Raw genomic sequence first — 26,106 nt, 5'->3', positions numbered from 1 at the left:
CTTAATTCACCCTGGGAAGAGGATTTCACCTGCCTTTCTCCTGATATAAGTTTAGAGGAGCCCCTGCTCTCCACCCTTGTCAGGACCAGAGCTGGAGGGAGGGGCATTAAGCATTGCTAGAAATAAAAAGAGATGGAGAAAAGAGGTGTTTCCAGAACTTCTGTCCTAGAAAGTATCGTATTGGCTGAAGTATGTTAGTGAGCAAGTGGGGTGGAGTGGTGGTTATAGAGACCTTGCTAGGGAGGATTGACAGGGTTCCCCATGGAGCTTGGTTTGGCCAATTAGGGGTGTTGTGTCTGGGGTGGGCACTGGGTCTCTGAAGCCCCAAGGACCATGTGCAGTGTCTCCCACTCTGTTCTTTCCAGGCAGTGCCCAGCCTCCAACACACACCACACTAATGTTGAGTTTACCTTATTGACAGCCTTCTAGCTGATGCCTGCAGTAGCCATCTGTGCCATGGAATAGTTACCATGTGACTGACTTCTGTTACTCCACAATCCCACCATATAAAGGCCATCAAGCCTAATATAGGCCCATCTAAAAAGAGGCTGAGCCTGGGGAAGGCTCAGTCCTTTCCCGTCAGCAAATATATCTCTTGGAATCACTTTTATTATTTTGTCTGGACTCAAGGGAGTTGAAAAATGCTCAGGCTTATTTAGCTATTGGTTTTAAACAGTTTGTGTCCATAAAGGGATCCCAGGTCTTGAATCATTTATAAAACATCTGGTGCCCTGGAATTTCCCTAGATTTCTGATTCAAATTCACTGGAATTGGTCAATACAACAGAGAGAGAGAGAGAGAGATCGAGATCTAGGACCCCCATGAGTGAGCTGGATAATGTTCTTGTTTCTGTCCACATTCTATTTTTTAAAGATTTTTATGCATTTATATGAGAGCGAGCAAGTGAGCATGAGCATGGGGAGGGGCAGAGGGAGAAGCAGACTCCCCACCGAACAGAGAGGCATGAGCTCTATCCCAAAACCCTAGGATCATGACCTGAGCTGAAGGCAGACACTTAACCAACTGAGCCACCCAGGCCCCTATCTATCCATATTCTAATTGAAGTGGAAAGGACAGACACCAGAAGGCAAGGCACCCTCCCCTTAAGACCCCCAAGGGAACACCTGCTGTACCCCCACCTCCCCGCCCCAGCTCAGGTACCTGAAGGAGCATTGCCAGAAACCTCTTCTCAGCCTCGTTCCTGCCGTAGCACTGGAAGCTATGTGTGTAGAGTGTATACACATAGCCGTACAGGGACACTTTCATGATGCTGCTGGTGTTCAGCCCTACCTTCTCTCCAGCCGCAAAGGATATTTGAGTGGAGGCACCACCTAAATCCAGGGCACCTATGGTCTCCACTCCATTTGGATGCACCCACATATGCCACAGGTTCTTCTGCACAGTGGGAAAAGGAAGCAAGAGAAAAGTTGAGAGGCACCATCTCTGTTTGCCCAGGGCTTTCCACCCAAGATTCATATCTTATTGCTAAAGAGTATGACATGGGGAACATTTGGGGGTCAAATCTCTCCTTTATTTCAAGGGTGGTGACCTCAAATGCTTTCAGAGGCTGGGCAGGCAACACAAATGAGTGAAGCAGATTAGGTGTAGACAATTGCCATGCAAAATGTGAGTCCATTGTGACCAGTGCTTCCAACTTTTAGGGGGACCAGGGGTCAGGACAAACTAGAAATGTCAATTTTTATGTGAAATTTCTAAAATATTAACTGCTGGCAATTAATTAAAATTAAAGAATATATTTGAGGGGGAACAAAATAAGTCTTGGGCAGGATGTGGTTTATGCCCTCTATAACATGGGGATTATCTCTTGGAGTTAACTTTTCTTTGAACAAGGGGCAGGGCATGTGGGGACTGCAATATAAGGGACCTGGGGACACAGGATGGGTTGGGAAGCCTGAGGGTTCCAGAAATTTCAGAGAGTTGTGGAGCTTTGGGAAGGATCATTCTCCAACTACCCTTCAAAATACTCAGAAGCTTTAGATTTAGATTCCACCCCCACCCCAACCTCCAATTTCTTATCAGCTAGTAAGTGATGTTATTCCATCTGCTCTGTGCATTTGGTCCTGTTTAGGATGCAGTGTTTTTGCCCCAGCTCTATGTGTCTTGTCTTAGCTATTGTCTCATAGGTATTTCCTTAATGCATTGTATGATAGGGATGACACAGGACAGATGCCCCCTTCAGCATGCACCTCTGCTTTAAGTGGCCACCCACAGGGGACAGGATAAATAGCAAGATTAAAAACCATGCATTTATTTTCACACACCTCCAGGAAATTTCCCATTAAATAGTTGGCTGTAATCCATCCATATATCCCTTCCTCTTGCCCAGAAATGATTTGAGCACCCCTAAAATCAAAGGGCTGGGACTTGAAGTAGTTTTGGATGCTTGTAAGGACTTCATTAGCTGCTGATTCATTTTGTAACCTATGCAAGGCACAGAACACAAAAGGCTAAGTGCCTAGACAAGAGAGTCTTAAAATAATCTCAGGTGAAAGGTAAACCTCCCCACCCCTCTGCTGGCAGGGAAGGTTTTCCAGATGTGTGCAAAAATGGCAACCCTTTTGCAAGTTGAAGCCTCCTAGGCAACCGTGAAGGCAGATTCACTTGTTACCTGTCAAACTGCCAATCAGAAAAATATCTTCAAGTAAAAATACCTCTTGTCCTTTCCTCCCTTACCTGTTCCCATCCCATTCTCTAGCAACCAGCTAAACAAAAGAGGCTCCTGCTTAATCACCATTACTCTCAGATCAGCACAGGAAAGGGAACTGTGAAGCCATAGGGGTGGCATAAGTAATCTGTTGGGGGGACCATATATAAAGGATCCCTCATCAGGCCAGAAGGAAGTGGGATCTTAGGAGGAGGGAGGAAAAGAAGAGGCTTGAGTTTTCAGCAGTCCCTGTTTTGCTCTTCATCATGAGGGGATATGATGGCCATCACGGTCATCATTGGAATGAAATCCATCAGTGTGTTGAGCCATGGAAGAGTGGCATTTCTATATTACCCATGACGTAGTACTATAATATTCATTTGCTGCCATTTTACCTTATGGAAGAAGATTCACTTGGGAGATTATTTTACCTTTCATCAGTGGATTAAGAAAGCCAGGGGCATTGACTCACTCTTGGCTCAAGAAGAAATAGCCATGCTACAAGCTGAAGTTCATTCTAATTCAGCAGCAAATTATCACTGCTTGGAAAATAATTCAAAAGTTTTCCTAGTTTTATCAGTTTCCATCCCAGAGGGTTCTCATTAATTGCTTTTTAAAAAATATTTGATTTTTCTAGCAATTAAAATGTCAGCTAGTTCCTCAGAAAGAACGGATCACCATCAGAAGATTTTACAAGGAGGAGTTAATATTTAGTTTATTCAAATGGGACATTCACTGTGTTCCTAAGTGGTGAACTTTCTGTTACATGGTTTTTGTCATGGGCTATTCTATGGTTTTTGTTGTGGGCTATTTTATGGTTTTTGTCATGGGCAATAAATCACAGAGTCTTTTAATTATTCCTCACTGGGAAGACTGGGAGAAAAAGGAGTTAAAAAAAAAAAAAGTTGAGTGCTTTGTTTCTATAAGAAAGAAAACACAGAAGAAAGGAATTTCTATATCATTTCTATTTCAGGTAAACACAACAGTTTTGAAACACACTGTAGATTTCAAGAGAAAGCAAAGAAATCCAACTTTCTCCCACATTCTACTTGGCCAACCAGGACATAGGAGTAGAAACAAGGAGAGAAAAACCACAAGAAAAAGGCCCAATCCAACTGAGGGTGCTCCCTGATGTATTTTAATGATCATGTTAAAGTGGCTCTGTTTGTTTGTTCCTATGTATCTTCCTCATGCCCACACATACAATTTTATGTTACTGGCACCAGAGACAAAGTGGCTTTGAAGCAGGACGAAAGTCATCTTTGGGGGCTAACGCCTTATTTTCAAAGTTTGGAGCAGCCTCTACCCTGGGTATAAAGTTTGATTTTTTTAAAAAAACTATTTTTCTTTTATTTCAAGGTCAAGGAAATTAAATAGTAGGAAAAAAAAAAAAGAGAAAGGGCACTTAAAACCAGTGCAACTGGGGTTAAAGTCACGGTTGCAAATTTAATAGGATCTGCTTAATTGAATGAAATGAGCTGTTTGTTTACTAACAGTTCAAAAGACTTTGGGAATAGCAGAAATTCTATTTAAAGCAGATTCCAGTGACATTGTGCGCATGGGTAGAAGCGACATAACTATGAGCCTCATTCAGTGGAGCCAGGTGCGCACAGGTTTCAAAGGCCCAGGCATCAAACACAGTTTTCACTTTTCTAAAAAACAAGAGGTGCACCCCATGAGATTTCATCTTCCCTTCCTTTCTTCCAGAGTTCTCAAGAAAATCACCAAGCGGGAGGGAATCCATTTAGAACTATTTCTTTCTGTGTATTAAAATAAAGACTGAAAGTTTCCCTGCTTCTGAAGCGTAAATTTATGGCAGAATATAGGTTTCTTTCTTTCAGATTTGTTCCCAGAAATAGAGTTACATTCTTGGCAGGGTTCAACACATTCCTGGCTATTTTGGTCAGGTGGGGCTCCATGGGCCAGTCCAGCCCTTACCTCAGCAAGCGCATCCCAGCTGTGGCCCCTAGGTAAATGCGGGTGGATCTATGGAGGTGGCCTGGAATCTGTCCCTGGACTTTTTGCATGCAATCCTCAAAGGCTTTGGGGACATCTTGGGGATTTTTCCCATAGCTGGAGATCCCAGAGCCTGAAGAGCAAGCAGTCAGTACTTCTTAGCATTTCCAGGAACCAATAAGAGCAGTACAACTTCTAAATAAAAAAAAAACAAATCAGCTTTGGAAATTACTGGGTTTAAGTAGGGGGCTGAAAACAAGTGGATATGCTAAGTCACATGTGGTCACGCTGATGAGTCAACTCCCAAAATGTGGAAAGAAGGAATTACAAAAGTGAAAAATGAACCAGGATCTGCTTAAGAAAAAGGTCTCATTATGGAAATTTCAAATACAAATAAAAGTAGGGAGAATAGTATAATGAACCCCATTGTACCCATCTTCCAGCTTCCACAATGATCAACTCTTGTTTCATCTGCTCTCTCTCCTCACAGATCAAACTGCAGAAACATCATTTCATTCTCTAGATACATCAGTATGTTTCACTAAAAGAAAGTTGTTTTTTTTTTTTTCCCAGAGATAATCAATCTTATTGGCCTTTTGCTTCTCTAGTATCCTTTCACACTACTTGCCTTTGGTAAGTTCATTTATTTTTTGTTTTGTTTTTTAAATATTTTATTTTATTTTTTATTTTTTTAGAAAGATTTTATTTTTAAGGAATCTGTATCCTCAATGTGGGGCTTGAACCTACAACCCCAAGATCAAGAGTCACACACTCCACCAATGGAGCCAATCAGGCACTCCATTAAGTTCATTTTTTGACAGAACTTCCACCAAATAGGTTTAGAGACACAGTGAAAGGTGGAACAGGAAAAATGGAACAAAAATTCAAATCTGTGTCCCATGTGTTCAGACAGAGGGGGAAAAAGGAATCTTGTCATGACTTATCTTCACGAAACATTTTAGTGTAACTATATATAATTTAACAAGATATCATCTTAAACATTAAATGTAATAAAGCACCAAAAGTACACATTTATAAATTTCAAGAAGTAACATACGTAGAGAGACATATGACAGAGTTCCTCAGTTTGGTCAGAAATCTCTATGAAGGGACGCCTGGGTGGCTCAGCGGTTGAGCATTTGCCTTCAGCTTAGGGCGTGATCCCGGAGTTCTGGGATCGAGTCCCACTTTGGGCTCCCTGCGTGGAGCCTGCTTCTCCTTCCGCCTGTGTATCTGCCTCTCTCCGTGTGTGTCTCATGAATAATTAAATAAAATATTAAAAAAAAAGAAATCTCCATGCAGCTGAAATGAACCATCACAAAAAGAACTGAAAGTGAGTTAGGCCAGACTTCTTTTAAAGAAGCATAACCACTGTTCTATTATTATGCCTATAAAAATTAAAAATAATCCCTAATAGACTCAAATTCCAGTGAAGGTGCACATTCCTCCATATTCATATTTTTTCTCTCCCCTCACTCCCCCGTTCCCTCTTTCTAACTAGTTTGTATGAATTAGAGTCCAAATAAATTCCACCCATTGCAGTTGGCTGGTATGTCTCTTAAGTCTCTTTATCTGTAAGTTCTATCCTCCCTTTCAAATTTTCCCTTGAAATTAAAAAAAAAAATTGTCCTTGCAATTTCTTTTTTTTTTTTTTAAGATTTTATTTATTTATTCATGAGAGACACACAGAGAGAGGCAGAGACGCAGGGAGAGGGAGAAGCAGGCTCCATGCAAGGGAGCCCAATGTGGGCCTGAGCTGAAGGCAGATGCTCAAACACTGAGCCACCCAGGCGTGCCCTGTCCTTGCAATTTCATTTGTCCTATAGAGTTTTCCACAGCCTAGAATTTGCTGACTGTATCCCTATGGTTCATGTAACATGCTGTTTAGTCCAGGCTTCTCCAATGAATTGGTAACTGAACACAGCGGCCCAATCAGATTCAGGTTTGGACTTTTTTTGAAGAAATCATTTATAGGGATTAGTGTGCACTTCTAGTACGAGGTACACGGATCTAGTTGCTTCTCTTTGTGCTGTGAGCAGGCATCAGAGATCACTGTTTAGACCCATTAGCCCAATAGGGTTTACGAAATGGTGATGTTTTATCTCCATCTTTCTTGCTTATTACCTAAATGCTTTCATAAGAAGAAAATTTCTCTCTCATTAACTATTTGGTTACCCTACAGTACAGTTTGTACAGGGAAGGCAGGATAAGTGCTTGAATATTTCCCCTTCACCAGCTTAAGAAATAAATATTGCATGTCCTATATCCTAATTTATCCAGTGAGGGATTTTATTTGTTTGCTGCATATCTTTAGGATCATATGAATTTGAATATATAGTTGATGTGTTTCGATTCATTGCAATTATTATTCTTATTGATGGTCCCATTGTTGGGCAGTAGAGTTCTCTTCAACATGACTCCTGAGTCCTTTAGATATGATCCCAGAAACCTTTGAGAGCTCCTTTGCTCTCTGATATTAGATGTGTGATCTTACACACTTCTTGCTCTGACTCTGGAATCAGCCATTTCTCCAAGGAGTCCTGGCTTCTTTTTTTGAGTATGGTATTTAGCGTCTGAAATTTGGAAGCCCTTGCAAGCCTTTTCAGAAGACAGACCTAGGAGAAACTTTGTTCTGAGAGAAAAATGCATCATGAGTTCTTTTGGTACTTCTACTTCAAAGCTATAGGTTTTCACTTCAGTTGATCTTTACTTTCTTTTTCCTATGCTAAGAATCCTGTTTCCCAGCAACTCCAACTGAAGAACTCACTTGCTTTATTTCACAATCCACCCACAAGGCTCTTAGTATGACAATACTAGTACTGCCACCAACTGTATGGTTATTGAAAACAGTTTAAGATATATTTTTTAAGTTCTTTTTGTCCTTACGGTATATCCCATTAGGCATTATGGACCCTATGTATAGCATCCATAAATAAAAATTTTCTTGAAATACATATATGTATATGCTAATCTGTCTGCACATTGTCTGTGGCTGCTTTTGTGCTAAAGTGGCAGAGTTGAATGGCCAACAAGTAACAAATATTTATCATCGAACTCTTTACAGAAAAAATTTGCTATTCTGAGAGTTTATAGTTTGTAGGCATCTCCAGTTTAATCTGTCTAAAACCAAATTCTTTAATCCCTGCTATGTTCCCAACTGACCCACTCCCAGTGTTCCCCTCTCAGGAAGTGGTACCATCATGCATGCAATTGCTCAGGTCACAACTAGTGCTCAGGCATCACCAACTTAAACACTTCACATTGAATCTATCATAAAATTTTGTTGGCTCTACTTTCAAAATACTTCTCAAATCTGAGCACTTCTTCCACCCTTCCTCAGATCACAGTTTCTTAATCTCGGCACTACTGACACTTGGGGCTGGATAAAATTCGTTGTTGTGGGGCTGTCTTGTACATTGTTTAGCAGCATCCCTGGCCTCTATCACTAGATGCCACCAACCCCAGTAGTGACAATAAAAAATGTCCTCAGGCATTGTTAAATGTTCCCTGGGGAACACTGCCCCCAAATTACCTCACACTGACAAGCACAGTCTCAGCCAGACCACCACAATGTCATAACTTTATTGCATCATAACATGCACTGCTCTGATAGCCCTGGTTTCCTTGATTCTTTTTTTTAAATATTTTATTTATTTATTTATGAGAGACATAGGCAGAGGGAGAAGTGGGCTCCTCACAGGGAGCCCAATGTGGAACTCGATCCCCAGACTTGGGATCATGCCCTGAGCCAAAGGCAGACCCTCAACCACTCACTGAGCCACCCAGGCATCCTGGTTTCCCTGCTTCTGATCTCAGCCTCTGACTACATGTTCCACAACCAGAGTGCTCTGTTAAAAGTATAAGTCATACCCATTTTAGTTCCTTGACTAGGATCCTCTAATGGCTTCACAGTATGCTCTGACGGAAATGCATCTGAGTACAAGTCAAACCTCTCACTGCTCTCAAGGTCCTCTGTGAGCTGCCTTCGACCATAGCTCTGGCCTCATTACTTACCTTGCTTCCTTTTATTCATTCTGCTCTGCCACACCCGTCCCTTTGCCTTTCCTAGAAGATGCTGAGCAGCTTCCACCCCTGGCTTTTCTGCTTGCCAGGCACGTCCTTCTCGCAAAAATGCTCACACTCTCCTTTCACTTTTGCCTGTATTTAACTACCCCCTCCTTTGTTCTTCCCTGACCGTCCTGTCTAAATAAATATGATCAGGGATGCCTGCACAGCTCAGTCAGTTAAGCATCTGCCTTCGGCTCAGGTCATGATCCCAGGGTCCTGGGATGGAGTTCTGTGTTGGGGTCCCTGCTCAGTGGAGAGCCTGCTTCTCCCTCTCCCTCTGCCTCCTGTTTCCCCTGCTATGCTCTTTCTCTGCCAAATAAATAAATAAATAAATAAATAAATAAATAAATAAATAAATATCTTTAAAAAATAAAATAAGATAGCACGATTATTCTCTGTCCACCTTCCCTACTTTTTTCTTCACAGCACTTCTCCCTGACGTGTTATAGACCTTTTTATTTATGATCTATCTCCTTGATTCAAATGTAAGTTCCACAACAGCAGAGACTTCTGTATATTTTCATTTTAGAATCCTTGATGTCAAGAACAGTTGATACCCAACACATATTTATTAAATAAATGAATAAATGAATCAGTCAATGAGATTTTCAAACCAGTGTGTAACTCTATATTAAAGGGATCAGGTAATCCAATCTGATCTGCCAGAGCTGGTCTCTGGAAAGAGACTTAGGAGGGTTGCTGGAATGTCAAAACTCAGAGTATCTGAGCGTGTCACCTGAGACCTATTTGCATAAGGTCCAATAAGCCTCCTAAAGAAAAAACAAGGTTGGGCTCACAGGCTCAAGGGATCCTGGGAGTCACAACCCCAAGAAAGGAGGATTGAAATTGCTATTCCAATCTGAGAAAGATGATTGGACAGATGACACAAAATGTACTCAAGGTGGGACAGAAGTAGAAGATATGTACCCAAGCAATGGATGCTTTCAACGCCATAGTGCCCATGTCCCCACAGTAATTCTTTAAGTTATTTCAATGGAGGGGATGGTTACACTTCAACTTCAGTGGAGTTTAAAGAACTTTAACCACTGGTTTAAAGGAAACACATGAATGTCTTTTGTGGGAGGAGGCAGCAGCAAGCATGAGCACCACACACCATGAAAGAGATGAGAGGCATGTAGAGGCCCTGTGCCCTCTGGGGAATGGCAGCCGGAGCTTCAGATGTCAGCATGGGCACCAGCAGCTAAGGCAGCACCCAGTAAGCTCAGGAAAACAGCAGCAACTGAGGACTGACGATACTTACCAGGGCCCCTCCACCGCCCCTCTTCTCCCCACCCCAAGAAAGAAGTTTCCAAGAGCCTGAGTATCTGGGAAACACTGCTGGGCAAGCAAGCATTCATCACCCTCTCAGAATGGCTGAGGCAGGGGAGTCCTGGGAAATTTGCGACTGGGAAACCAGAAACCCAAATTATCCCTGGAGAAGCCACAGGTCTTCAAGGGGATGGCACTTGCCAAACTTTAACTCTGTATTTTGAGCTTTAGTTTGTGGTCTTCTGGTCATTTGGAGTATATATATGGATCCCTGAGGCTACTGTGATCAAAGGGAAGATCCATTTATGGATGTGGTGTGGGCTTCATGATCCTGCCCCTCCTCTAAATCACATCCAGGGTGGCCAAGGGCCCTCTTCCCTGAGAGACTGCCTGTGTCCCTCCATGAAGGTCACATCTCCCCCTATGGTCAGAAGATCAGCAGGTCTGACTTGGCTGAATTTTTCTCTGGGTCTAAAGATAGATCTGGGACAGACTAACTTCTTAGCAAGAATATCCACCAGGAGCTCTCAAGTGTGCTGCCCCATGAAAAAATAATAGCTAACACTTAATTGAGTGCTAACTGTATGCCATGCATTTGCTACCTTCTTTACATATATTATCACTGAATCTTCAAATGATTCCTCTGGGATGGGAGTTACTACTATTATGCTTATTTTATAGATGAAGAGGTCAAGACACAGAGATATTAGAAACTTCCCAGAGCTCACATAGGAGGGATGAGGTGAAGTCTTAATCATTATCCTACACTATCCTCTCTTTCTTGAAGTGGCGGGTCTCACCTTTCTAAATAAGCATCCTGCTGCCCTCTTTCATGCTTGAAGGTAAGGAAATGGCTCAGAAGTTAGGACAACAGATATGGTCTCTGGCTGAGCTCCAAGCAAAGTTGTGGCCACCTGTGTCTCATGGATAACAATGCAATCAGTACTCAGAAAACACCTAAGTCCCCTGTTGTATGGAACCCAGAGAGAGATGCCAAGCAGATGCCCCTTCAAATAAAGACTTAATGCATCAGCTGTCATCTCTTTCATGGTTTGCCTCAGCTACAGAGATCTGCCTTGCTCAAAAGGAGCATTGCAGCCCAGCCAATTCAGGCCATGCAGGTTAACTCTGATTGGCTGAAGATTTGTCAGGCCCATGTGGTTGTTTGACTTTTCCTTCTGACCAGTCTTCCTTCTGTTCCCTTCCTTCCACAGGTGTGAATCTCTAATAATTACCTTGCATCCCAAACACTATCTCAATATTAGCTTCTAACTTAATCTGGGACATCTATGTACCAGGATAGGTGAGCTCCTAGCTGCCTTCCATGGAAGAGCAGATGATCAGAACTGACTCTGTTATTCAAAGAAGTCTGTTGGCCTCCCTATGGGAAAGGCTAATTCTTCTCCCCAGCTTTTTCAATGCCATGACACCCCTCCCCCCAATTATTATATTTTGGCAGTTCATTGAGGTAAAAAAAAAAGGAAGTTGCTTGGGGTTGGGGAACTGGTCCAGAGTCTCTAGCCTGTTGTCTATGGGCCAAGGGTATACCTATTAACACATTCAGGATACACTGGTTGGGATGCTCCAGGCCAAGTCAAAGATCATGATGCTCTAAAGAGGATTGCTTTTAAAAACATGCACACATACACACACTCACTAAGTGGGGTTTGTTATGTGTACTAAAGACTTAATTGTAGAAGGAAAAATTATGAAACTTTGAAGAATATCTTTATGACCTCAAGTTAAGAAGGATTTCTTGAATATAAAAAAGCAAATGATAAAGGAGAAGATTGATAATTGTTCCTACATAAAAAGTAAGAACTTCTGATCATCAAAAGACACAGTGAAGAGACTTAAAAAGAGAAACCATAAGCTGTAAGGGGATATGAGAACAACATAATATATAACAATACTAGCAAAGTACTCATATTCACAATATATATAAAGAACTCCAATGAGTCAATGAGAAAAAGCCAAGCAATTCAGTAGAAAACTGAAAAAAAGGCACAAACAGGTATTTCACAAAGCCAGAAATGGCCATAAGTATACACAATGTAAATATAAAATACGCAAATGCATTTATAATTTGTAATTTTATAAATAAAAATATCCTTAACCTTATTCATAACCATCCTTTCCATAACCATGAAAAAACAAATGTCCATCAACAGGTAAAAATGAATGAGCTTCCGCTACTCCTGTCAATGTAGATGAATCTTAAATGCCCAATGTTAATGAACAAAGGAAATTACAGAAGAATAAATGTTTGATTCCATTTATACAAATACATGTTTGATTCGATTTTCAAGAACAGGAAAAACTAGATGCATAAGGACAAAACTAGAAAGAAGAACAAGGAAACATATATAAATATGTGTTTATATATATAAAATTCAGGCTATGTTTTGGAGGGTCATTAAAAATGCTGAGAATGTTCTATTTCAGGAGTTGGCATCTCATAGGCCAAATTCGGTTCATCATCACCATTTTTTTTTTGTACAGCTTGTGAGCTAAGACAGTTTTTACATTTTTAAATAACAAGGAAAAATTAAAACAATATGTGTTCCAGTTGGGAATTATGAAATTCAGAATTTTGGGGTCCATAAATCAAGCTTTACTGGAGCAGAGCCATGCCCATTTGTTTATGTATTGTCCATCCTTGTTCACCTCTTTTCTACCACCACCACCACCCCACCCTCACATACACAGCCAATTAGAATACAATTCCCCTACTGGAATATAATTTTCCATGACTCACTCATGTTTCTGCATGTCTTATGAGCAGAGGCCCTGACTGCCTTTGTTCTGAATTATTTTTTCAAGGATGTTTTCCCCCAGATCAAAAGGGAAGCATTATAAATGTTTCAGGTTCCCTAATCTTAGGGTTTGTCTTCTGTAATACAACCTATTGTGTGAGCAGATACTGTCTGGTCCTCTTTACATCATCTTGTGCAAAGTGAGGCTCAGAGAACCAGCTCAAGAAAATGCTGATGTTCTGCTTACCGCAATTACTGTGAGCAATAAATCATCCTTGGTTCTGACCCAGGAGACTTGTGTTTTCTACCAGTCTTCATTCATGCAGGTGTGGCAAGGTAAAATCTCACACTATGCACCACCATATTTCAGACATGAGAAAACTGAAGCCCAGGGAAGGGAAGGGACTGGACCAAGGTCACTGCATGGAGAGGAACAGCACAAGCACAGGATTGTCTATATTCCTGATGCCCAGTCCAGTGCTCATTCCCTGTCTCCAGGCAGCTTTTCAGGATCCCTTCAGGCCTCTGAAGGCCCTTAGGACTCTCCCTTGCTTCCCAATCGGCCTCCTGCACAAACTCAGGACCTTACCTTTCACACTACACTTGAAGGTTTGACTGACTACTCCGGTATTATTCTCCTTCTCCGCTGGCCACTGATATACGTAGACGGTGGTTCTGGAAGACCCGGCATCGAGCACGATCCCATACTGAACAAAAGGGGGAAGGGAGAGTCAGAAATGGGCTGGGCCTCTCTGAGGACACCTTTCCAATGGGCCACTGAGAACCCCAAATACTCTCAAGGGCTTAATCCACACTGCTTCATATAGGTAGGGGCTGAACAAAGGGGAAAAAAGATTTTCTCCAAACCAACTTTGTCTCCTTGGACTATGGGGAAAGGGGATGGGGTGAGGTGGGTCAGGTGTTCCAGGGCATGGTTCTCAGCTTTGGCCACACATTAGAATCACATGGGGAGTTTCTGAAACTCCCAGTTCCCAGGCCACATCCCAGACCCATCAAATTGGAATCTCTGGGAGTGCACCCAGGGATTGGCGGTTTCTAAAGCTCCCTTGGTGACACCAATATGCAGCCAAGGTAGAAAATTAGCACTGTGAGAATCTTGCCCATCCTCAGTTTCTTCCTCATCCAGAGCTCTGAGGAGGTGGGGGACAGAAGCCACCTGGGTCTCAGGAGGGAAATGAGTAGTCAGTCACCTGATGCTCTCTATTCTCCAAACTTCCAGGCCTGTTAGCCTGAAAAACAACATAGGAAGTTCTCACGAAGGAGACACACATCAATACCTGCATTAGCCTTCAGAAGGAAAGTATCCATAATTAAGGAGAAAACCCCCAAACACAAACTAATGTTGACATACCACTTTGGTTACATGGTGCATGAACAGACAAAGGGTGTTGCCAGGGCAGTGCCAGGGCTAGCTGTGCCCAGGAGAGCTGGCTAGGAGTCCTGGACCATCCCTTTCGCTAGAGGCAAGCACCAGGGAGCTTCCCCTCAAGTCTTTCCAGCTCAGGCTCTGGACCAAACCTGACCTGGAAAGAGCATGCGTTAGCAGCCTATGGGGATTGGAACGAGTAATGCTGACTTAGGTCAGCTTGTACTGGGGCCTGGAGTCAGCCCAGGGCAGCAGAGGCTTCTGGGTCACAGCTCTTCCCCAATCCCACTGCTGTGGGGTTAGGCTGCTTGTCTCAGTGAGGAAGATGAATTTGGGTTCTGGAGGCAAGGTGACTCAGATTGATGCTTGCTTTACAGCCCTGGGTACAAGGCCTAAGTTCTCTGGGTTTCCCCATCTTCAGGCAACTTAACCTTGAGAAGTAAACAGGAGACCATATGCTCGACACTCAGTGGCTGCTCAATGAACACAGGCTATTTGGAAAGATCAATAAAGCAAAATAAACAAAATTACAAAGCAAGGAAAAGAGGAGAGAAAAGAACATAAAACCTCTCAAATCCCACTATTGTTTTAACACCTTCCTGTATATCTTTTCTAACGGTCTTTGGTGTACACAACTACATATATGAATATATGGTTAGACATATGTATTCAATTCAATAGAGGATTACACTGTACATAGTCTTTTCCATTGCTCTTTTCTTAATAAATATATCATGCACATCTCTCCTGCCAGTAAAAATACCATCATTTTCAATACATTCCCCACATCTTCTGTGAGATACGCAATAATTTATTTAACTAATTCCCTGATTCTAGACATTTGGGAGGATTCCAGCTTTCCACTATTAACAAGTGCTTGTTTCCTTTGAAATGGGACCAAATAAAAACATGTTGCTCCAGCTCCTCAATCACAGCCTCGCCATTATATTGAGATGGAACATCCTGTGTCCACTGGTATTTGAACTCGGACAGCCTCTTAATCTCAGCCTTCAGTATGATGAATGCTGACAGGGATCCTGACATGACACCCCCTGCAAACAAGGGAAGCATTGTTCACAGCCTGCTCTGGGCAGGCTCACCCGGAGATTAGTGCATAGGTGGAGCTGAAGGAAACCAGGCACTTCAGAGATCTGAGCCTCCCTACCAGTCCACTCTCTCCCCTCCCCTCCGCTTTTGACACCTCACCACCCTTCCACCTGCCCCTCCACCCCTGGTGCTGACTAGCAAGGGAACACACAAGAGCAGCCACTCCACAGGGTCCCCACCCTTTCCACATCTTCTGGATCCCGGCTCTTTGCAAACTGTGTTTTCCCCGTGAAGAAAACTTGGGGCTGTTGGGCCAAGATCAGAAAGGAGGAAGAAGGGTCATTCTCATTCTCCTCCTCATCCTAGCTGGGATCCAGTTTTCACCAGGGTGGGGACAGCCAGAGACTTTCCACTGTGAACCTGGAGAAATGGCTGCTCTTCCGGCAGCCAATGTGCTGACAGGGACCAATCTTGAGCCCAGTGCTACTTCCGAGTAACCACCATCATTTGCTGACATTTTCAAAAGTGGAAAAATTGGTCTTTAACCAGTTTTCAGAGTTCATTTGCCTAGATCAATGGCACTCAATGAGGTTTGACAGAGGGGTTGGGGTGGGAACTGAATTTCATTCAGTTCAGCTACATGGAAAGCAATAAGTAACCCTCTGTCTAATGCAGTGTCAGGAAAAACATGGCTTGAACATGGAACTGGAGACACGCTCAATGGATTAACCAAAAGGAAACAGCCTTCCATATGAACCGATGATCCCCAACTTAAGGACTGTGTGAGCTTCTAACAAAGCAAAAGCAAAGATCATAAGATCAACTTTCTTAGATTTATTTATCATTACCATCATTATCATCATCACCACTATTAGCATCATAATAGGAATTGTAGTAGTAAACATTTGTTGAGTATTTATTTACAGTATACCAGGCACACACAAAGTGCTGTAGTGTGGCATTCATAAGGCTGGTGTTGTCATCATTCCCACCTGACAGTTGGGGAAACTAAAGCTCACAGAGCTAAATAATTGCTCACAGTCCCAGACTTGGGCTCAAGTCTAGATCTAACCAACCCCAAACCTATACACAGAGCCCCCATGCTTTCACTGAGTTCCAAGGAAACCAGGTCTATCAGGGTTGATTGTTTCATAATAAGATGTGATATCGCAGACTTTCTCTGTTCAGACAAAAAGTCCCTCAAAAGCAAACTCGTAGTTAAGTAGTGTGCAGATCTGGCTGGAGAGGAGGTGGATCAAAGTGATGAAAGTGCTGGGTCTTTCTGGAAAGGAAGAAACCAATTATCTAACTCTCACTCTCCTAAGGGTAAAACAGGGAGGGCCATAGGCACCAGAGCTCCAGCCCAATGACTGAGAACTGGTGAGGATTAGAAGGGAATGGTTTTAGCACAGCCTCGTCCCCTGGTTGTGCTTTGGAGAGGAATGGCCAAGAGTGGGAGTTTGATGCAACATGGGGATCTAGTGTGACCCGAGAGGGACTATGTAGGCCCCCCTTCAACAGTGACATCATGCGGCTGCAAGGGACAATGGTGATGGGGGTGCTGATCATATTGGACTGAGAAGCTGCAGGGCTTCTAGACAGTTGTGACTGGGGGTGAGGAGGGCAAAGTCTCCAAAGGAAGATACCAGACTTAATGATAATAAAGCAAGTGAGGGCTTGAGTGAAAAATAAAAGTGATGCTGTCATGTTTACGCTTCAGGTTTGTAGAACAAGTCAGACCAGTAACAATGAAAAGGGACTGGGGACGCTTTGACCTTTGACTGTTTTAATAGTTCTGCCATTCAACTCAGATAAACCAAGGCTAGGTAAGCTAAGGCTGGATTTAATAGACAGCGATCACCTTTCAATAGGGTCTTAAGGAACATTCCAGCCGCCCCCCCCCCATAGGCCATTGTGGAGCTGGCCCCTCCTAACCAACTGTCAGCTGCACACAAAGGCAAAATAAGGTCCCAGGTATGAAAACATCAACATAACAATTTAAAAGCCCTTGTATTCATTCAGCTTCACTTCCACAACTGCCCTTCCCACCCCTAGCACACACTGCAAAACAAAACCCAAAAAAGAGGCTTGTCCTCACTCTGAAAAGAGCTGCAAGTGGAATGTTCTTTCAAGTGGCCATTCTGCTCTGGTTCCACTGGCTCAGAACATCTGTCTTTTCTCACATTTAATCCACCCGATTAAGCAGAATGGGTCTTCTGAGCCAATATTCAAACTTTCTACAACTTCCTGTCCCCTACACTGTGATTGGGGCCTGACAGCTAGATCTGGGGAGATTAAAAATCCCATCTCTGAACTCTTTGCGAAGGGGTGAAGGTGTCTCTTCTGGTCCTTCTAAGTCCTTGTTCAAGGCCGCCAACATTCTCTGCTCTCTGTTGTTTCTTCTGCACCGCGTCTGCTATTTCCAGTCTGTGTAACTGTGAGAAGCTATCTGCCCTTTCTGTTCCTCTACTTTCTCATCAGCAAAATGAGGATAACAATAATCATATCTATGTGGAAGAATCACTGAGGGCTCCCTACCCATGTCCTTCAGGCCTTACCCTGGTGATGCCCAGCCATGCACTCTCCACCTGCCTTAAGGCTTTCTCCAGTGACCTGAGCTCACCTGAGCATACAATGTGCCCAGGGATGTTAGGGAGTTAAGGAAATGCTAGGAAGTTCATGTCTCCCAGGGAGCAGCTACTCAACCATTACCCAGAAGAAGTTGCTGTGTAAGTATCCTTGAGTGAGATACCTCTGAGGCAGGTGTTCTAGATGCCCTTTGGTAGAGGATAACCCTGGGAAGAGTTCTGTACCAGCTCCCAGGGATCCTCTGCAGGACTGAGCCTCCATTGCTCATAACTGGCTGGATAGCAGGCCCTCCATTGGCTGCTTCCCTCTTGTCTCACTTCCCCACCCTCGGCCTGTGCTTCCAGGGTCCTTCCCAGATGGTCTACTTTTGCTCACATCTTTGATCAGGGGAACCCACCTGACCCAGGACCTCCTTCAGCGGTAGCCTCCTTACTGCCCTGGGGTCTACTCTACTCGGTTTTCTGGTCTTCTGTCAATTCCTCCATGTTCCTCCAGTATGAACAGAAGACTTACCTCTTACCTCCCAGAAAGAGTGGAAGCCAGCAGCTGACAACTGCCATAACCAGCCTATCCCTAACTTTCATTGGGCCTGTGGGGAAATTTTATAAATGAAGTCTTTTACTCTCCCTTTTAACTTCCACTTGTCTTCATCCCACCTCTGGCAAATACACAGAGTTAAAGAGCCTCATGCACTTATATGTTGATTGTAGAAGGTGTGGTGGCCCAGACTCCACATCCATTCTCTGTCTACACTCTCTGCAAACAGTTGCCCCTTTGGCACCTTTCAGACCAGTGGTGAGGTCAGTCCTCAGGAGGAGGCCCACACAGACCCCGGCACCACAGCTTATTCTAGAAGGTGAAGCATGGCTCTGGGTGGGCACATTCCCTTGTGCTGTGGACAGAGATAACTCTGGAATACAGCTAGAGGTGTTCCTCTGAAATATGGGGTATAAGAGTGGTTCTAGAGGTCTAAGAGGGCTATAAGCCTTCCCCCCACTTGGGGGATACTTCCATCCCCCAGTTCAGCAAAACTTCCTGCATTTGCACCCACCTCCCCATCTTTCTTCTTATGTAAAGGAGGAAAAATTATCCTCTCGGGGGCCAGTATCTTTTCCTGGGTTCTCTGTTCTGAACTTAGGATCAAGGAGAAGAGAGAGGTGAGGGAAGAAAACCCTGGCCTTACAAACAGGAGGGTTGGTCAGTTCTGGTCTGCCATTCCCTGGCCAAACGTATGTTTCTTCACTTGCAAGATGGTGGTGACAATGCTTCCTTTGCCCCTCTGCTATAGCTGTCACAAGGGTTACATGAGATAATTCAGGGAAAAGTTTCACTAAATGGAAAAGCGGCTTACAAAGTGTAAGGAGATAGTATTTACTCCCAGTTGCAATCCTGATTTTCTGTAGTTTATAGAAGAAGGCAGTGCCAGGAGCTTGGGAAATGGCTTCTCTAGGCCTTGGCTAATGTTTTTGGACAACTGGATAATTTGTTTTCCTCTCATCACTGGACAGTTGTATAACGTTTCTTTCCTTTTTTTTTTCTTTCTTTTTTCTTCATGTTATTCATGGGGGGGGGGAGGTACTAAGATTCTTACTGTAAAACATCCTATAAAAGAACCAAATGCCATTATCTAAAGGACATTTTACTTTAATCTTCCAGAAGAGCAGCCTCAGATTGGTAGGTCAAACACACCCACAAAGCTGAGGCAATATTAGTTTCTATTTTATCTTTTAAGAACTTAAAAAACTTCTACTTCAAGTATAGCCTTTGAACAGTCACTAAGAGCAGGAAGATGTAGAAAGGACACATGAGGTCAAGGGTAAAGGCTAAATGAGATTCAAATAACAGTTGAATTTCTTGGCTCCTATGGCCCTTAGGCTAAGAGTTTTTACATGTTTAAAGAATCATAAGAAGACAAAAAAAAAGAGAGAAGATATGTGACAGAGACTACAAATGACCATCAAAGCCTAAAATATGTACTATTTAGCTCATTACAGAAAAAGTTTGCCAACATCTACCCAAATGACTAAAGGACTCTTCCACTTCACTTGACAGCCTCTCAGGAGATCACCTCCCATTGCCCTTACACCAAGGCTGGGGTGATACACATGGTTCTCAGACTATCAGGCATCATCTGAGAGGCCATCTGGGGACAGACTTTATCAAGGGCTAAGAGTTGCCTCTAAAACTGAGCATAAGATCCTGAGTAATTTTTCAAGGGTTAGAGTTAGAAGGATCATGGCACACTTCTAGACTCAAGAGAGGTAGCGCACATACAGCTCAAGGAGACTTTTTCAAGTCCTTGATGTTTTGTTTCCTAGGTTAGGCCAGAAGAGAAGCCTGGGTCTGCTGGTCTCCACTCATGATCAGAGTTGTGTGGTCTTGGGGAATGCACAAGCTGGTAGATCTTTGGTAGCCATCTATATCTGGGCTACAAAGTCTAGCTTTGGGCAACAGTCAGGAGTCAAAGTAAGGACATACAGTCCTTAGAGAAGGTGTCACCATTAACATACTCTGGTGTCAAATGTTACAAAACCAGAATGTCCAGAGCTTTTCCCTTAGGTCTTAACACCAAAGATCCTTCGGTTCTCCCTTGGGTCTTCTCCCACTGGATGCAGAGAAAAGGCTTTTCATCTAACTCACAGCTGTAGAATAATTGATGTCACAGCCCATCCCATCAGTGCTAATCCCTTCACACTTACCTTCAGTCCTGGAAGGAGGACCTCTTTGTGGTGAAACTGGATGAGTGTGATGGCCACAAGCACCACAACACTCAAAAGCAAGACCACCAAGGCGATGATGGCTGGGGTTCGGGAGAAGGCCTTGAGGCCTAAAATGGGAAGACCCAGAAGACACATGAGGGAGAAGTAGGAACAAGGCACTGGCTTTCTTTGTAGAATCCACAGACTGGATACATAACATGTGCATACATCACTTCCTTTATGAGGCCTTTAATGAGGCCCACATTTTAAAGTTGGAGTGGAGATTGGACTCTAATGCCCATTTATTTTTCCGTCAAAGAGTGGAATAGATAGCATTTGCAGAGACAGTGTGCATAGTTTATACTATCTCCTAAAATGTGTTATGTATATTACTGATTGTCCCTGAGGTGATTTACAATAACATTTATTTCAGGACGCCTGGGTGGCTCAGCAGTTAAACATCTGCCTTCAGCTCAGGGCATGATCCTGGGGTCTCAGGATCGAGTCCCGCATCAGGTTCCCTGCATGGAGCCTGCTTCTCCCTCGGCCTATGTCTCTGCCTCTCTCTGTGTGTCTCTCATGAATAAATAAATAAAATCTTAAAAAAAATAACATTTATTTCACTGTAGATTTTTAAAATACAGGTTTTCTAAGTAAACAGAGATGGAGACAAACCATGAGAGACTCTTAACTCTAAGAAACAAACTGAGGGTTGCTGGAGGGGAGGTCGGTGTGGGGGGATGGGGTAATTGGGTAATGAGCATTAAGGAGGGCACGCGATGTGATGAACACTGGATGCTGTATGCAACTGATGAAATATTGAACTCCACATCTAAAACTAATGATGTATAATATGTAGGCTAATTGAATTCTTAAAATATTGGTTTTCTATTAAAGCAGGTGATATAATATTTCATCTAAAAATAATATCAGATAAATAAAAGAAATCAATACTATACTTCAGATATAATCAATGATTATAAATCCAGTACACAGTAATGTACTATTACACAAATAGTAACATGTATGAATTTCTGAAATATTTGGGTTTGCAGTAAGAAGTTAATCTCAGTGATTTTTCCTGTGTCTACAGTGAAGGCATAGGGTCTCACCTACATCTTCACAAAAAATAGCTAGATCCCAAGCCATGTGTTCTCTCCCAAAGGGATCATATCAACTCTGGCATTTGTATTTCAATGAAAACATGTAAACTATATCCATTTAAGAGCAAAATAATAATCATAATAACAAAGCCTATGAATAATCTTCAACTAAATATATAGCCTCTGAATAAAGATAATTATAGCTGTATTGTATAAAAGTATATAATTACCATAATGGACTATGTCTATGTATTAAACTAATATTGCTTACATAAATGATTTTGAGCAGATATTTACTTGGGTCTTAAACCAATGTGGGCTAATGGAAATTTTATAAATAAAGTAGCAAATACATTAATACATTTTTTAAAAAAACAAATACTGTTCTATACTGAAATTATTTCATCCATGTGAAGTTCTAAAACAGACAGGTGACAGAAATCTGAACAGTGACTGCCCAGGGGATTGGCAGTAGGGACTCACTAGGAAGGAACACAGGGGCACTTTCTGGGGTAACAGAAATCCTCTATATCTTCTGAGAATTACGGGGTATATAGGTGTGTGCATTTGTCAAGATTCATCAAACCTTCCAAAGTCCTTTGAGGAAAATGTGAAAATCCAAGTAAACTAGGCTTCTTAGGTATAATTTCCTTTTACAAAACAAGATTTGTATAAATTGCCCCTACCATTCTAAAATTATATCCTTTTGGAAGACAAGAATGCCCAGTTTTGGTGCACAGCTAAAGACAGCATCTGTCCAGGGGCCGGAGGGAGGTGATACGTGAGCAGTCTGCTGACCACAGATATGTGGCTGGCCTCCCAGTCCTCTCTGTGCTTCAGCACTTAGCAGGTAAATAGCTATGATTACCTTCAGCAAACCCTTGCTCCAGCAGAAAAGCCTATCACAAAGCAAAATGGACTAGACCAGGTCTCATTCATTTAGAGAATGTAGCTCAGAGCTGTGCTGTCATTAGGAGTGAGCAAACACTGTAATTACAAGGTGTCTGAGGGTGGAGAGGCCAGACCCTTCTGGGTTTTCACATGAGCAACTGCAAAACATGCTCCAGAGGTAGGCAGGCAGGACAAGCTTGGGTGTGTGTGTGTGTGTGTGTGTGTGTGTGTGTGTGTGTGAACTCTACATATGTGCCTCCAGTTACAAGGGTAACAATATTGACCTAGGGAGGGGGTAGGGAATGCAGGACGCTGTAGGCGCTGTGCCAGCAACAACACTGGGATGGAAGCAGAGGACAGAGGTACGTACTTTAGAGTCTATCACAAAATCTACAATATTCTAAAGCAGATCTCACACACAGCTTGGTAAGAGAAACCACAAACGGCCAAATTAATGGATTATGCAAACCGGAAAAACCATTTCAGTGGAACATGCATGTTAGTCCTTGTTTCGTGTAGCTGTGATCAAAAGCATTACTTCCACCTGAGGAATGCTGGTGATGAAACCCTGGTAAGCAACCGAGTCTCCAACCAAAGACGTTAAGGTCATTCGCAGGGGACACGCGGGAAGAACTGTAGGCTGATACGGGGAGTGTGACTCGAGAACGCCACACTTGCTGCCGGCTGAGAGATACTAACCTGCTTGCTCACAAGGTTGGCGAGTCAGCACAGTGAACATCTTTCCTCCCAACTGCAGGTGAGAGAACACAGAATGACGGTGTGTCGGTGGACCCCGACTTCAGTTCCAGAAACTTGCAGTGCTAAAGAACATTTGTGCCGGGAGGGAGGGAGGTGATAGTAAGCAGTCTCCTGACCACGGCCAGGCGGCTGCCTCCTGGTCCTCAGGTAGAAAGCTACAACTACCAGCAGGAAAGCCTGTCAGGAAGCGAAACCCGCTTTGGAACCCACTTCACTTCTTCCAAGTCAAAACCTCTTGGGGGGGATCCCTGGGTGGCGCAGCGGTTTGGCGCCTGCCTTTGGCCCAGGGTGTGATCCTGGAGACACGGGATCGAATCCCACGTCGGGCTCCCGGTGCATGGAGCCTGCTTCTCCCTCTGCCTGTGTCTCTCCCTCTCCCTTTGTGTGTGTGTGTGTGTGTGTGTGTGTGTGTGTGTGTGTGTGACTATCATAAATAAAAATTAAAAAAAATTCAAAACCTCTTGGGGGACAGATAAACCCAGCCCTCTGCCTATAAACCCAAAGCTGGGCTCAAGTTCCAGTGTCACCTCCGCAGATGCAAGGAAGAGAACAGGCTTGTCGAAATTTTAAACTGAAAAATTTCAAGACCTAAGTCCGTCATTTCTTGCAGATTTTTTTCCACCTGTACACACCAACCTGGGCAGAACAAGTCCTCCACCTATCAGTAACATTCACGGGGCTGAGGCAGGGCTCTTCTTCAAATCACAGCGGCAAGGGAGGTTTCTGTGGGGCTTGGCGACCCGCAAGCCGGGAGTCGCCCCTGGAAGATCCAGGAGGGGTATTTTTAGCTGCTGGCTGGAAACAATTGCACGGGGATGTGGGGCCCCCGGGATCCAGAGCCCCAGGATCTGGGAGGCCCCGCTCGGGAACTGTGTCTCCACACAGCCAGAAGAGCTACGCGCCGGCGCATCTCCGGAGCCGGAGCCTCGGATGCGCCCGGTGAAGACGCGTCCCCCTCTCCGGGCTTGGCGGGGGCCACCTCGCCGCCGCCGAGGACCGGGCGCGCGCCCTTCCTTCCCTCCCTGCGGCCCGCGGCGGGATCCGATTCGTTTCCTTCCCTCCCAGCTCCCAGATCTACGAAGCTTCCCGCTCCTTCCTCAGCGGCTGGGGCGCGGGGTCCCCGGTCCTCACCTGCGCGCGGACGTCGGAGGAGCGCGAGCGGCGCTGCCGCAGTGACAGGCGGCGCTCAGCCCGCAGGAGGCTCTGCAGGAGGCTCTGCGGAGGCGGGGAGCCGGGCGGGGCGGGGAGCCGGGCGGGCGGGGAGCCGGGGCGGGGCGGGGCGGGGCGGGGCGGCCGGGGACCGCCCCCCGCGGGTCAAGGCCCGGCACCCGGGCTTCACCCCGTCTTCCAGTCTCCTCCACCCCTATCCCGCCGGAGCTCACCTGGCGGAGGCCAGGAGGGTGTCCACTGCCTGACTCCCTCTTCCATCAATATCGAGGCCAAGGACCCTCTGATCTCTCTTTTGGTTTCCTCCATCCTCACCCCAAGCCTAACTGGAGGGGGAGTGGGGGCAGGGCAAAGAGGAAACCAGGCACCTCGTGCGCGTGCACAGGTGGGCGCGTGCCCCCGTCTTTCCGCGAGGTGGAAGCCGGTAAACACCCGTAATGTTGGCCGTGAGGACAGCAGGCACACTGGTCCCTGAATCACCTGGGCCAGGAGAGCAAAGTGATACAGAGACGTCCCTTGTCATATATTTCAGACCAACTGCCTTGGCCCTGCGCAGGGATCTGCTCCCTGTACTCAGCAGGGCCCTTCTCTACCCCATTTTATATAAGTATCATTAGGCTCAGATTCAGGACAAGCTCTTCCTGGAAGAGCTTTCTAGTTTTATGATTTTTCCTGGTTATAAAGTGATACAGATGTGCCTCCCTGGATATCAAACCATACGATAAAGCTACAGTAATTAAAACAGCCTGGTTTGGGCACAGGATCTAAACCAACAGATCTAAAGAACGAAAGAGATAGGCTGACACCGGATTAATGGTTATTGAATTTAGTTTAACATAAACAGAAGATCGAAAGAACGTATTGGTCAACTGAAGTGAGAAAAAAAATCTCAGTCACTCATTATACCCCAAAATAGATTTTAGATAGATACAAGTTTATTTATTTATTTTTAAAGATCTTATTTATTCATGAGAGACACACACAGAGAGAGGCAGAGACACAGGCAGAGGGAGAAGCAGGCTCCATGCAGGGAGCCCGACGTGGGACTCGATCCCGTGTCTCCAGGATCACACCCTGGGCCCAAGGGCGGGGCTGAACCGCTGAGCTACTGGGGCTGCCCTAGATAAAAGTTTAAATGTAGAAAAAGAATTTAATATCCTAACAAAATATAGGAGAACATTTTTATGATCCCCGGGAAGAAACAGCCTCTTTCAGCATGAAATCAAAGCAGGAAGATAAAGTAAACAACAATGTTGCAGGGGGAAAAAAAATAAAACAACTGCATGGAAAAAGACACCTTTAAAAAAAAAGATAAATCGTGAGGAAATATTTAAGAATATGATAACAAAGAGTGAAAAATCATAATATATAGAGTCATACAAATCTAGAAAAATAGGAATTTCTAGAATAGGAAAATGGACAACTTGATGGGATGAGCACTGGGTGTTATGCTATATGTTGGCAAATTGAACTCCAATAATAATATCTATATATATATATATATATATATATATATATACTGGAGTTTAAATTAAAACTTTAAAAAAATCATAGCAATATTTGAAAAAAATAAAATAAATATAGTTCTCCATTAAAAAAAAAAGGAAAATGGACAAATGATGCACCCTGGCCAATTTACACAAGAGGTATAAGTGGCCAGTAAACGTGGCAAAGATGTTTAATCTCATTACTCACCCCTAAATTGCTAATGAAAACTTTGACATCTTTAAACAAGATTCTTCTTGACTCG

General features: G+C 43.8%; 1 protein-coding gene across 4 annotated transcripts in view; it reads right to left on the bottom strand.

Annotated features, from left to right (window-relative positions):
- Positions 1–24,401, bottom strand: part of ENTPD3 (ectonucleoside triphosphate diphosphohydrolase 3) — a 32,728-nt gene extending 8,327 nt beyond the window's left edge. Inside the window, exons 1-8 of one of the 4 annotated variants that reach the window (XM_055321158.1) lie at positions 24,321–24,401; positions 23,826–23,949; positions 23,130–23,251; positions 20,437–20,564; positions 13,304–13,421; positions 4,604–4,754; positions 2,283–2,442; positions 1,162–1,395 (exon numbers count right to left, since the gene is read on the bottom strand). In XM_055321158.1, coding sequence (XP_055177133.1) covers positions 1,162–1,395; positions 2,283–2,442; positions 4,604–4,754; positions 13,304–13,421; positions 20,437–20,564; positions 23,130–23,169 — 831 coding nt within the window. In that variant the 5' untranslated portion in view covers positions 23,170–23,251; positions 23,826–23,949; positions 24,321–24,401. The remainder of the gene's footprint in view (positions 1–1,161; positions 1,396–2,282; positions 2,443–4,603; positions 4,755–13,303; positions 13,422–20,436; positions 20,565–23,129; positions 23,252–23,825; positions 23,950–24,320) is intronic. The other 3 variants (XM_055321159.1, XM_055321161.1, XM_055321160.1) reach the window with 3 other exon arrangements.
- Between the last annotated feature and the right edge of the window lie 1,705 nt (positions 24,402–26,106).

This window comes from Nyctereutes procyonoides, unplaced genomic scaffold, assembly GCF_905146905.1.
Source record: "Nyctereutes procyonoides isolate TBG_1078 unplaced genomic scaffold, NYPRO_anot_genome, whole genome shotgun sequence".
NCBI lineage: Eukaryota > Metazoa > Chordata > Mammalia > Carnivora > Canidae > Nyctereutes > Nyctereutes procyonoides.
This window is presented reverse-complemented; position numbering and strand designations above follow the sequence as displayed.